At 41.4% G+C, this 14,143-nt stretch overlaps 1 protein-coding gene across 1 annotated transcript in view; it reads left to right on the top strand.

Annotated features, from left to right (window-relative positions):
* Positions 1-6,121, top strand: part of adam15 (ADAM metallopeptidase domain 15) — a 42,715-nt gene extending 36,594 nt beyond the window's left edge. Inside the window, exons 21-24 of the mRNA XM_085803184.1 lie at positions 2,508-2,619; positions 3,783-3,857; positions 5,153-5,218; positions 5,888-6,121. Of these exons, the coding sequence (XP_085659310.1) occupies positions 2,508-2,619; positions 3,783-3,857; positions 5,153-5,218; positions 5,888-6,106 (472 nt within the window). The 3' untranslated portion in view covers positions 6,107-6,121. The remainder of the gene's footprint in view (positions 1-2,507; positions 2,620-3,782; positions 3,858-5,152; positions 5,219-5,887) is intronic.
* The last annotated feature ends 8,022 nt before the right edge of the window (positions 6,122-14,143 follow it).

The following is a 14,143-nucleotide window of genomic DNA, read 5'->3' as shown; positions in this document are numbered from 1 at the left end:
TTCGTGCCTTTTCTCAATTATCTGGACTGTGAAACATTGGGAGATTGTTTTTGAATGTCATTGCTTTGAAATTAGGGTAAAAAAAAATTGTTGATTTTTTATTGGTTTTCTACGTTATCAGCTGATTATCTAAAAATAGAACGTTGCAACATCTGACTCATTTTGATAGAACGCGTCACACATCTTGAAAACCATCCAATGTATGTCTTTGACTAGGATATCACTTTAAAGCTTATTTTCTCCTCTTTCCGGTGATACCAAATCTCAATTTTGAAATTTTGTTACTTTAACCTTCTTGTCATAAAACAGTGACATCATTAGAAAAGAGATGAAACATTTAAAACAGATTGACAGGATTACATCTGAATATTTTAATGTTTAAATAAAAATATGTTGATTTTATGTGAAGTGGGTGAGTCGTCCAACGCTCGGGGAGAAGTTGAACTGACTGGTGTACTCTTTTATTTCTTTTACCCATGATGCAGTGTGACTCACTGTGAGATGTGGGGTCTGGAGTTTGACCCCGCCCACGTCTCCAGGTACAGTGACACCTGCGGGGTCCTGGTCCGGTCTGTAGTCGTCATCTAACCCCATAGAGCCGTAAAAACGCCTTAAAGGGATAGTTCAACATTTTGTCAAATTGGCCCATTGCCATAATAATCCCTATAGTCATAGCAGTAGGTTCGTTACCTTTAATTGTCGGTGCAAGCTGTTTTTAGAACGGCGGAGCAGAGCCGTGAGCTGCTCAGAGCTACGCTACGGAGGCTCATTATGGGATTTCTTGGTTTCCCTCATGAAATACACAATCCAACAACTCCACAACGCTCTGGTGGACAAGTTGTGAGCTGCACATTCACCACGCTATGAGATAATAACACAACGTTACCACACAGAGTTGTTTTAGAGGGAAATACAGAGACTGTTGATGAAAAACTGTCCCTGAAGGCAACGTGCATCAGAGGTTTTGCATGAATTTCCCTCTAAAACAACTCTGTGTGGTAACGTTGTGTTATTATCTCATAGCGTGGTGAATGTGCAGCTCACAACTTGTCCACCAGAGCGTTGTGGAGTTGTTGGGTTGTGTATTTGATGAGTTTCATCAATGAGGGAAACCAAGAAATCCCATAATGAGCCTCCGTAGCGTAGCTCTGAGCAGCTCACGGCTCTGCTCCGCCGTTCTAAAAATAGCTTGCACCGACAATTAAAGGTAACGAATCTACTACTGCTATGACTATAGGAGTTATGGTGATGGGAACAATTTGACGAAATGTTGAACTATCCCTTTAATGTAGCTACTAGTTTGTCCACGGGGCGGAAATGTTGTGCCGTCCCGTCGTCATGCCGACAGCAGAGTAAACATCAGACTTTTAAGATCAAACACACCGAGGCGTCTTCTTCTTTTAACGCTCTGTGTCGGCCATGACGGTTCAGTCTGTCTTTGTGCTTGTTTTAGTTTTCAGATCAATAATCAATAAAAATCTAGAAAAGAAAAATCAATGTGGGAATTAAAGCAGAAGAAACAAAAATAAAAAATGAAACTTTGATTGATTTGAATAATTTAAATGATTTCTCTTCATTTTTATTTGGCTGTTTATTCCTGTTGATTGATTAATAGGCCGAATCTCCTTGTTTACATTCTACTTCCTGGTAGAAAACCAGCACGTAATTTGAATGAGAACAGTAGTAACGAACGAGAGTTTAGCTATATATCATATTTTTCACGCCCTATCACCGTTTAGACAAATCTGAAATGATTGAAGACACATCACTATTTCTGTGTGTGTGTTTTGTGTTGCTATGTGTTGGATTTATTCAGTTTGGGGGAATCACAGTGTATAGAAAGCATCAGTGGCTCAGCTGACAGGGACAGCTAACGGTAGCTAAGCTAACGACAGCAGCTAAGCTAACAGCAGTAGCTAAGCTAACAGTAGCTAAGCTAACGGCGGTAGCTAAGCTAACAGCAGGACGTCAGCTGTTAAAACCCTCCCGTTGTGGGACACGACATGAAACTACTCCAGTTAGCTCAGTCATGTTGGAACTCAGATATCCGCTGGAGAAAATATTTGTTCATGGAGCGTTTATTGAGTCACTGAGTTATTAAAGTTAAACAGGTAGCTAACCGTTAGCCCGGCTAATCTATGATAACCATGACTAATTACAAAAATGTGCACACATAAATAGTAATGTTTGTGCAATCATTGGTTTTATAAACTTTACAAACATCAGATTAGTCTAAACGGTGATATAGTGACATGAAAAATGAGATATATATAGTGAAACTCTCGTCTGTCACTATTGTTCTCATGCTGGTTTTCTACCCGGAAGTAGTTGTAAACAACAAGGAGATTCGTCCTATTGATTGGTTGATTGATTAATTGATTGGTTGGTCAGTTGATTGATTAATTGATTGGTTGGTCAGTTGATTGATTAATTGATTGGTTAATTAATTGATTGATTGATTGATTGATTGATGGCGTGTTGAGTCTGACGAGTGTTGGTCTTTGCAGGACGCCGGCGATGGAGCGAGTCGACGGTAGAAACGGAGAACAGGTGCGGCCGCTCAGATACCACCTGAACCCGGCGCCCGGCGACGCCGCACTGACTCCGCCCCACAAAGAGGTAACCATAGCAACCACTCTGTGCTGTCAAGTTGACGATCAATAGACGATCAATAGGTCATCTCCTTCCTCTTCTTTAACTCACTGACGATCTCTTGTTTTCACTGGTTAAACTCTGTCAATGGTTTAGTTTGGTTTGATTTAGTTTAGTTTAGTTTGGTTTGGTTTGGTTTAGTTGGTTTAGTTTAGTTTGAGTTGAGTAGGTTTAGTTTGGTTTAGTTTGTTTGGTTTGGGTTTGGGTTTGGTTTGGTTTGGTTTAGTTTAGTTTAGTTGAGTTTAGGAGTCTGGTCGTCACCGCTGCTCTCCTTCTTCCTCTTCTTTAACTCACCGATGATCTGCTGTTTTCACCGGTTAAACTCTGTCAATGGTTTAGTTTAGTTTAGTTGAGTTTAGTTTAGTTTAGTTTAGTTTAGTTTAGTTTAGTTTAGTTTAGTTTGAGTTGGTTTGGTTTAGTTTAGTTTAAGTTGGTTTGTTTAGTTTGAGTTGGTTTGGTTTAGTTTAGTTTAGTTTGAGTTGGTTTAGTTTAGTTTGTTTTGGTTGGGTTTGGTTTAGTTTAGTTAAATTTAATTTAGTTTAGTTTAGTTTGAGTTGAGTTGGGTTTAGTTTAGTTTGAGTTGAGTTGAGTCGGGTTTAGTTTAGTTACGTTTAGTTTGAGTTGAGTTGGGTTTAGTTGAGTTTAGTTATTTTAGTTCAGCTTGAGTTGAGTTTAGTTTAGTTTGAAGTGAGTTTTAGTTTAGTTTAGTTTTGGTGGAGTTGAGTTTTAGTTGAATTTTAGTTAAGGTTTAGTTTAGTTTAGTTTAGTTTCATGTAAATGAGGGTTAGAGCTAGTGTGATGATGTTGTCAGTAACATCACAAACTAAAACGTCTGAAGCTGAACTCCCGACTGGTTAAGTTTAGTAAAACTGACATGTACAGGTGTAAAATAGGGGGAAAAAAGCAAAAAGTAAGTGAAGCCATTGGTTGGTTTAGGGTTTAGGCACAACTAAGTAAAGATTGTATGTTTTCTAATATAAGGCGTTGGCTTCCTGCAGCTCATGTAGCTACGTCACCTAGCAACAACCCTCTGTCTCTTCCTGCTGCTGCATTAACTCACCGGCCTGTTTGACCTTTGACCTCTGCTCGCTGCTGCTCTGCTTCCTGTTCCCTCTCTCTCTCTCTGTCAGGTTCATGACCGTCCTGCTCCTCCCACTAAGCCCCTCCCCCCCGACCCCGACCCCGCCCTAAAACCACCGCCACAGGTAACTCACCTGAGCAGCTCACCTGTCTGTCCTCGTCTGGCTTCATCGTCAGAGCTCGACCGATCCATGATCAATCAGCTGATTATCAATGATCAAAACTGATAAGTCAGTCAATCGACAATCAATCAACTGATAATCCACCAACAATCAGCTGATACCCGACCATTAACTCATTGAGTGCCAGCCCTTTTCTAAAATGGTCAGTACCATGTGCCAGCGTTTTGGGGCATTTTGAGTAATATTTCAAGACCCACAGAATATTTTGTACTATGACTCTGAAAACACCAAATAGCTTAAAGGAAAGAGGAGACTCTCGATTTAACGAGGGAAAAAACCATTTGTTTGTACCTTGTTCCATTCTTGATTTATCTTAAGTTGAATAGAGCCTGGTTGCACCAAAAAGACCACTTTTTTTCTAGAAAGCTGAGAAAAATGCATTTTTGTGAAAGAGAGTCTCTCAAGAAAAACAGTGATTTATCCGTTTTAATTTTGGCTTCAAAAACATGTAAGACATCTGAAAATTTCATTTCACGTGTTTTTTCATTGTACAATAAAAAAAAAACAGCGTCCCCCTTTACCAGCCGCAGAAAACTGCGTTTGACGTATATGTAAATCAATGGCACTCAATGAGTTAATCAGCTGATAATCACTCGATCGGCGATCAATCTGCTGATAATTGACCGATCAACGATTAATCAGCTTATAGTCGACTGATCGTGTGTGTGTGTGTGTGTGTGTGTGTGTGTGTGTGTGTGTGTTCAGTGGTCGTGATGCGTTCGAGTGTCTCTGTGATTCAGAGTTTCTGTTTTGTGACGGTGAGACGTTCGAGTGTCGTCAGTTTGTTCGGGGATCAGAGCTCCGAACTCACTCTGGTTGTTCACTGGGTGGTTCACCGGTCGCCGTGGTAACAGCAGAGTTAAACCATCCGACCAATCAGATCGATCGGTGGAAACGACCTGTCAGTTGCTGCTCCAGGTTACCACGGCGACCGGTGTCAGAGCTGTCCTGTCAGCAGCCAATCAGGAGGCAGGACTGTGTGACTGACAGGAAGCGTGTGTGTGTGTGTCCAGATGTTGATGATGTCAGAGTTCATGTTCCTGTCACCTCAGAACATCTGGAGTCAGTGAACGCACCGTCCTCAACTTCTCCTTCTTCTTTTTCTTCTCCTCTTCCTACCTCTCTTCCTCCTTCTACTCCTTCTCTTTCTCCTGCTCCTCTTCCTCCTCCTCCTTCTCTTTCTCCTCCTCTTCCTTCTCTTCCTCCTCCTCCTCCTCCTCTTCCTCACTAACCTTCAGCAGCTGGCGACCCGCCCAGCTCCGCCCACCAAGCCCCTCCCCCCCGACCCCGCCTCACCTGCACAGGTACACGCAGCTGTTAGCATGTAGCTGTTAGCCTGTAGCTGTTAGCATGTAGCTGTTAGCACGTAGCTGTTAGCCTGTAGCTGTTAGCATGCAGCTGTTAGCATGTAGCTGTTAGCATGTAGCTGTTAGCATGCAGCTGTTAGCATGTAGCTGTTAGCCTGTAGCTGTTAGCATGTAGCTGTTAGCCTGTAGCTGTTAGCCTGTAGCTGTTAGCATGCAGCTGTTAGCATGTAGCTGTTAGCATGTAGCTGTTAGCATGCAGCTGTTAGCATGTAGCTGTTAGCCTGTAGCTGTTAGCATGCAGCTGTTAGCATGACGCACCCAGCGTCATTCTCCGGAAAGTGGTGGATACAAGGAACTCCCTCCCAAGATGGCGGCCGCGACGACGTGCCTGACTGTTAGCATGCAGCTGTTAGCATGTAGCTGTTAGCCTGTAGAGAGCAGTGATTGGTTATTGGTGGTTGGTGAGCTGAATCAGTCTGATTATGGATGACACCTGGCGGACGTGAGGCGTTCAGGGACCGTTGTTTGTTTCTCAGTCTAATCGTCTCAGCACTTCCTGTCTGTGTTTCACAATAAAAGCTCTCCAGCAGAGGGAAAAGGGCTTTTAATTTGAAATACAGTGGAAGCAGGAAGTGATGAATCATCTCCCTCTCTCTCTCTCTTCAGGCTCTTCTTCCTCTCAAACCTCTGGTGCCGAAGAAGCCCCGCCCCCCGGCGCCGCCGTCCAACCCATACCTGCCCCCCCACCCGGGATTCCCCCCCAGCGCCGTGGCGCCGGCCGCCGTTCCCAACAGACGACCTCCTCCTCCTGCTCCTCCTGCTCCTCCTCCTCCTCCTCCGCTCCGACCTCCTGCTCCTCACAAAGTCCAGACGTCTCCTCTCTAACCGAGGGGGCGGGGCCAAGTCAGAGGGGGCGGGGCCAGACCCGAGGGGGCGGGGCCAGATGAAGATGAAGATGAAGATGACGACGTCGTCAGATTTCTCCCGTGACCTCGGTGACGGATCAGTGCCTTCGCTGTGTTGGGACGCTCGGGAATCAAACCTGCGATCTTTGCCCTGGTTTATTTTTTATTTTTACATTAAAGTGTCTTGCACGGACAGTGCCTTGTAGGACGGGGATCGAACCTGCGATCAAAGTGGAACCTCAGAACTTTTAGTTTCTTCTACTTCTTCTTCAGAGAGGACCGGCGGGAAAATCTGTCCAAACAGGAAGTGACACGTTTAAATATCAGGTTTCAGAATAAAGTTGTAACAGTTTGAGAAGTTTGAATGTTTAGTTTTTATGGTTTTGTGACGTAAAGAAGTCGGATCTTAAAACTTTCAACTTTAATTTCAAAATAAAACAACTTTATTTTTTACGTTTTTTTTTTCAAAACACTTCTCAGAAAGTTACAACTTTTATTCTGAAAATCTTCTCCATTGCTTTAAAGTTTTATCCTCAGATAAAAGTAGTTTAGTTTTGGTCTTTTCCCGCCTTCAGACGACAAACAGCTGAAACCAGAATCCTGGACTCTGGACCCGGTCTGAGCCGGTCTGAGCCGGATCGGACTGAACATCAGCTGATTGTGACGCGACGCCAAAGAAGAGCCGAAGAACAACATGACATCATCACCACGACGATGATGATGATGATGATGATGATGATGATGATATAAACAGTTCCTTTTGCAGGTCATCGTCATTTCACTGTGATGTAGATTTAATCTTAAAGGGATACGCCAACATTTTTCTTTTTTTTTCGTGTCTTGCCTCACTCCCGAGTCCATGACCAGCAGATAGACACCATCCTTTCCACTGTGCGTGCGGTAACCATGGAGATAGAGCCGTATTGCCGTAATTAGCTTAGCTCAAACGCTGGAAGTGTATGGGTAGTGTTAGCCTGCCTCCACCTAAAGTCGCTAATTAGCTTAGCTCAAACACTGGAAGTGTATAGGTAGTGTTAGCCTGCCTCCACCTAAAGTCGCTAATTAGCTTAGCTCAAACGCTGGAAGTGTATAGGTAGTGTTAGTCTGCCTCCACCTAAAGTCGCTAATTAGCTTAGCTCAAACGCTGGAAGTGTATAGGTAGTGTTAGCCTGCCTCCTACCCGAGCTGAAATCAGCAGTCAGAAGCTGGTTTCATTTTAGCTCTAAACTCTGTAAATATATCACTTTATCCACATTTCAAACATGTTTAGGAGAGAAAGTAGCCGTTTAGATCAGCAGTGTGTCGTTAATTTGTCTAAATACCAGCTGTTTACAATTTTGTTTGGACCAATTCAGCGCTACTCAAGCTAGCCGTTGTGACCAACGCACTTCCGGTTACTTTCACAAAATAAAACACCCGTTGCCCTTTACATACAGAAAACCATGACGATAGAATTTGTGCTTTTACTTTGAAATAGGAAGCTAACCTACCCTCGCTGTAGCTAGCTTGAACCAAAATAAAGCGTCTTTGCTTGAACCCTCCATTTTGACCGATCTCGTCCCGTTAGCGGCATTTGACCGCTCAAGATGCCTTACCGGAGAGTTTTGTCAGCTCTGAGACGAAGATCGGCCCGCCGGTTTCCCTTTAGAGTTGCTGAAGAGTTTCTCTGATGACTTTAGGTGGAGGCAGGCTAACACTACCCATACACTTCCAGTGTTTGAGCTAAGCTAATTAGCGACTTTAGGTGGAGGCAGGCTAACACTACCCATACACTTACAGCGTTTGAGCTAAGCTAATTAGCGACTTTAGGTGGAGGCAGGCTAACACTACCTATACACTTCCAGCGTTTGAGCTAAGCTAATTACGGGCGATACGGCTCTATCTCCATGGTTACTGCACGCACAGTGGAAAGGATGGTGTCTATCTGCTGGTCATGGACTCGGGAGTGAGGCAAGACATGAAAAAAAAAAAAGTTGGCCGTATCCCTTTAAGTGTGTGTGTGTTTCTGACCTCGGACCAATCAGCTCCTTTCACCTGACGACGGGTGACGACGACACGTTGAACGGGTCGAGGTGGAGGAATGAAGCGCACCTCGTCCAGTAGAAACCGGTTTGAACCTGAAGCAGCTCTGAATGTTTTCACCCAGTCGTCCTTAAACCCTCTGAGCAAACAGCCTGACGGTTCAGAGCAGGCGATCGATTGATTAATTGATTGATTGATCGATGTATTGATCGGTGTTCATGTTGCTGCTAGAGGAAACTCCTCAATAAAACTGTTTGTACTCCACATGGTTTGTTTTTTTAAGCTGAGACACTACAGGTGAAACTAACAGATTTCACCATGAAACATCCAAAGTTCATCACTCACATTAAGATAAATATTTTTTGTATTACAAGTTTTGTCAAATTATATGTTTAAATATGTAAATGAGGCTATGTCTAATCAAATATGCGCTAATTTGCATATATTTCCAGAACAGAAATCTAGACAATGGATAAAGCTGCTTTGTTTTATTTTGCTGCACTGCAAAAACTCAAAATCTTTCTAAGAATATTTGTCTTATTTCATGTAATAAATGTTTCATTTCTAGTCAAAACTAATCTCTTTCCACTTAAAATAAGACTCGTCACCTAAAAATGAACTTGTTTTTAGATCATTTTCACTTGTTTCAAACTAATTTTCACTTGAAATAAGTAGAAAAATCTGCCAGTGAAAGCAAGTTTTTTGTGCTTGTAATAAGATTTTCTATCAGATTTTTCTACTTATTTCAAGTTTTCAAGCTACTTTTTATGTGATGAGTCTTATTTTAAGTGGAAAGAGATTAGTTTTGACTAGAAATAAGACATTTTTACAAGAAATAAGACAAATATTCTTGGAAAGATTTTGAGTTTTTGCAGTGTGACATATTAGAGTCTTTAGTTTTTCCAGAGGAGGATTGTGGATATCTCTTTTTATCACTCTGTAAATGAGAAAATACTGTCACCAGCCCTTTAAAAAACATCTAATGTCTCCATGTTTTTAGTAATAAAATGTTGTATAAATGAGGCTGTGAATGATATATCAACAATCCCCTCTGTAAAAACCTTCAGAATATAGAAAGGGATCAAAGTGGAAGGTTTGGTGTCTGGAAGTGCTGCTGAAGTGGAGATTTCTAGAGAGGAGTCTGAGTCTGAAAAACTCTTTCTGAGGAAACGCCCTTTAAAGACTTGGACTGTAAAACTACACAGATTGTTAATGTAAATCCTACTTTTAGGATTTGTTGCTGATACAAAGGAAATGCATACGGGGCGCCTGCTCTACCCACTGCGCCACACGACGCCCCACATCTGCTCATGTTTGTTATTCAGATGTCCAGTGTCTGATTGTTCCCACTGCACTTGAACTCATCACTGTTTCCTCAGTGTTACAGGCTCACTGTAGTTTAGTTTACAGACGGTCCCTGAACGCCTCGTATCCAGACTTCAGTAACTGTTGTTGGGGCTTAATTGTTGGGCTTCGATCTTTGATGACACTTTGAGTGAGGCGTTTGTTTGTTTCTATGGAAACCATGGTAGACAGTGGGCGGAGCCTCTGCTGTAACTCACCTGTAACAGCTGTGAGGTTTTGTCTCCACCTGCTGGTTCATCAGAGACACTTCCTGTGTGTGTGTGTGTAATTATGAGTGTGTGTGTGTGTGTGTGTGTGTGTGTGCGTACATACAGCTCTGGAAAAAAATAAGAGAGCACTTTCACAAATGTTTGTTAAAAGCATCTCTACATGTATGACAGTCGTTCTTTTCTTTTCTTTTTTAAACACCAACACAAACACAACTCATTCTACTTAATGAGACACTGATGAGGTCATCACCTGAACCACATCTGGTTTTAGAGGAAGATTATAAAAACATCGACATTATCCCACTAAAACTGGTTTATAAACTCTCCTGAGTTCAAATATTCTTGCTGTGTTGTTTAGGAATAAATATGAACATGTTTTCTTTGCATTATTATTATTCAAGGTCTGAAAAGACTTGATATTTCTGTTATTTGGACCAGTTTAGTCATTAGCCAATAAAAGCTCTAAATGACAATATTTTTATTTCAATTTTGGGAGAAATGTTGTCGGTACTAGTTGATAGAATAAAACAAACATTTTTAAATTGAATTTAATTTTACTCAAACACATACCTATAAATAGTAAAACCAGAGAAACTGATCATTTTGGGAGTGGTCTCTTCATTTTTTTTCCAGAGCTGTATATGATGGTGTGTGTGTGTGTGTGTGTGTGTGTGTGTGTGTGTGTGCGCGCGCCCTCTCACAGACACACATTCTCCTTACACATATTTTCTTAACTGAGGGGCAGAAATGGCAACTAAACGTATTTCTGGAGTAGGAAACTTGCAGAGGAGAACCCACCCCACTTTTTTTTTTAAATTTTTGCTTCCTACCCACATTGTGATTCCAGATAGCTATACGGTAGCTCAGTAATGTTCATGGAGATATCTAAAGGTTAAAATGTTACCCTATTCACATGAGAAAAATAATGAATGGGCTATATTTGGGTCTTTTTCTAAACTTTCCCCTGATGGGATTCTTCAGGGCTTTTCCCCCTCACTCAGGACATGTTGAGGATACAAAACCAGTTGAGTTTGATTCTGTTGCAATTTGTTTGTTTGGCAACGTTGAAATTACTGGACTACATGTCAGAGTTAGAATGAACAGTAGCCTATGTGAGTGAAATTAAAGAACACACGTGTGTCAGTGTAAAGTCATGTGTTGAAAAGTAAAGGATATATATGTACAGTATGTGAAGTATACATGTGTAGCTATGTGCGAGTGTGTGCCAGAATGAATTATGTTTTACTTTATTTAGTTGGTAACACTTTACTTGACGCCTATCTCTATAACACATTATAACCAGACTTATAATGAGTTATAATGCAGTTATAACACTGTGTAACTATAGTTATAAACACTCATAAATGATCATACTGCTTTATAACAATAATCATAACCACTAAAAGCATTTTATCATGACTTATAAGATCAGGTATTATAATAGGTTATAATTGTTAGTAACTGGCTGACAATGACCACATCGATAATACATTATAAATATAGTTATAATGTGTTATAATTGTATTATAAACATGTATAACTATCATTATAAACACTCATTAATTATCATAAAGCTTTATAACAATAAGCATAACACATTATAGATCATTTTATAATGGCGCATAAGGTCTTAGTATTATAATAGAGTTATAAACCTCTATAATGTGTTATGCTTATTGTTATAAAGCCTTATTATATTAATGAGTGTTTATAATGATAGTTATACACGTTTATAAGCCAATTATAACACATTATAACTATATTTATAATGTGTTATTGATGTGGGCATTGTCAGTGAGTTACTAACAATTATAACGTATTATAATACCTGACCTTATTAGTCATGATAAAATGCTTTATAGTCTGTTATGATTATTGTTATAAAGCCTTATGATAATCATGAGTGTTTATAATTATAGTTGTACAGTGTAATAACTATTATAACTCATTATAAGTCTGGTTGTAATGCGTTATAGAGATAGACGTCAAGTAAAGTGATATCGTTTAGTTTAGTTTATAGCAGGACGGCTGCAGTGACGTTAATTATTCAAAGAAATAAAAAGATGGCTGCAGCAGATTTAGTCTTAGTAGTCCTACAGTATGGCCCCACATGATGGTGTGTGTGTGTGTGTGTGTGTGTGTGTGTGTCTGTGTGTGTCAGTGAAATGTGATACCAGAGGATGTGAAACAGGAAGAAGTGAATCAGAGCAACAAACCAAACGTCTGTTCAGAGAAACTGACACCTCCTTCTCTTCCTCTTCCTCTTCTTCAACATCTTCTTCAGTTTATCTCCCTCTTCTCAACAGATGGAATTCACCTAATACACACAAATACTAAATACAATGACAACCAATGACCAACTCAACAAGGCAACTTTTAGACGACACGGTCTGAGTTCTACCAGAAGGATTCAGATCAAACCAGCATTTAGCTTTCACAACAAATGTGTATATTCTTGTTGTACTTTGGTTTTAAACATATTTTTAAAAGAGGAAATCGAACTACACATTCTTAATTCATCATCACAGTTCTTCCACAGGTTAACACCTCGAACAGAAACACGTCGCTGGTTAATATTAGTTCTTATTTGAGGTTTTTTGAAAGCACCTATCCCCTCAGTTCACACCGACTCTCTCTGATTTCAAACAGCCTCTGAGTACTATGACAAAGCATATTATTATGCACTTTAAACATGATTTGTGCCATTTTAAATTTCACTAAATCATAAAAATTTAAGGGTGTTTAACTGAATTTAAAAAAAGCATTCGTTGGCTCTGTAAATTTTGATCGGTTTATAATTCTCATAGCTTTCTTTTGTAATTTAAAAATAGGTTGAGTGTTGGTTTTATATGCGTAACAGGGAACGATAAAGTGTATATAATGACTTCTGGTTAAAGGGACATTGTGTAGGAATTCCTCCATCTAGCGTTGTGGTTGTATATCTCAAGCAACTCAGTCGTATTTTTCATGCTGCATTCACCTGAAATTGGGCAGACGGACTAACGGCATAAACAAGCCTCTATGTAAACAAGTGGTCCGTCAGCACGAGGCAAAACAATACACGTGACAACATGTTGTCATGGCGATGTGGTATTGTTTTACCGTTTTTCTCTGGACTTCTGTGACTAAAATGACATCTGGTTTGTTAGCGACGGCCGTCTGCCCGACTGCAGGTGAATGCAGCATCAGTGTAACGCTCCATTCCTCGGTGACACCACCTCCACCTGAGCCGACAGCTCCGGTGCCTCCGCTGAGTTTCCGTGGTTTCCTACCGTCACCATGGCAACACGACATGGCAGCCAGCACCGAGCTTACCCGCTCCATGGAGATATGAACGATATGAACGGCTCATTCAGAGCTGAAAGGAACACTTCACTTTGTTGATGGGGGGGGGGTTACTGATTCATGAAAAACAGACTTTTGCCCTATTCGCTTTTATGGGATTAGTTTTAGCTGGGGACCTCTGGTGATTTGTAAACCCCCCCCCCATGTACAGGGGGTCTCGGCGTAGCAGTGCATGTCCATATGACGGTTACAAATGGATACCAACTGTCTTCGTAACAAAAAGACACACCAAAAAACATCCAAATACCTCCATGCTGCTCGTATGTAATGTCCCTCTTGTATTGAAGCCCCGACATGAGAAATTGTCCCGAAAAAAATTAAATAAGTCTATATTTCAAGCTTGTTTTGTAGTGGAAGCTTCTCGAAGCTCCTCTTCCCGGTTCGTCCAAATCCATTTGCAACCGTCATATGGACATGCACTGCTACGCCGAGACCCCCTGTAACTCAGAGAAGCCACGGAGGACTCTGAAACTTCTCCCAGCCCTTAGTCCACATGAGGGGGGGGGGGGGGAGATAATGAGTGCAATTTCAATTTTGGGTGAACTATCCCTTTAAGGATATTTCTTGTTTTATAACACATTGCAATGATTTTTGACATTTTAGTTATCACATTATTTATATGTGGCTTCCAACAGAGTTTATCATCGAGTATGACACCGAGATCTTCATCTTCTTCTTCATCTTCATCATCTTCATCTTCATCTTCAACTTCATCATCATCATCATCGTCTTCCTCTTCCTCTTCTTCCTCTTCCTCTTGTGCAGCTGTTGGACAGATGTTGCTGTGTGAAACATCCGGCCCCTCCCCCTCCCCCTCCCCCTCCCCGTCAGTCCGTCGCTCAGGGACACGATGACACACCAGAGAGCGAGGATGATGAGGATGATGATGATGATGTAGAGTCTTCCTGCCCCCCCCTGTGCCCCCTCCCCCCTCCCCCTCCTCCTCCTCCTCCTCCCCCCCCCCCCTGTGGCCCCTCCTCCTCCTCCCCGACCTCGGACCACAGTTAGAGGAAGTTGTGGTGACTCTTCTCCTTCTTCTTCTTAAGTCGCTGCCGTCGACAGTCGACCAACAGACG

This window comes from Trachurus japonicus, chromosome 16, assembly GCF_045865225.1.
Source record: "Trachurus japonicus isolate A0001 chromosome 16, Traja_1.0".
NCBI classification, from domain to species: domain Eukaryota; kingdom Metazoa; phylum Chordata; class Actinopteri; order Carangiformes; family Carangidae; genus Trachurus; species Trachurus japonicus.
Note: the sequence above shows the minus strand (reverse complement) of the source record. Positions and strands in the feature narration are given on the sequence as shown.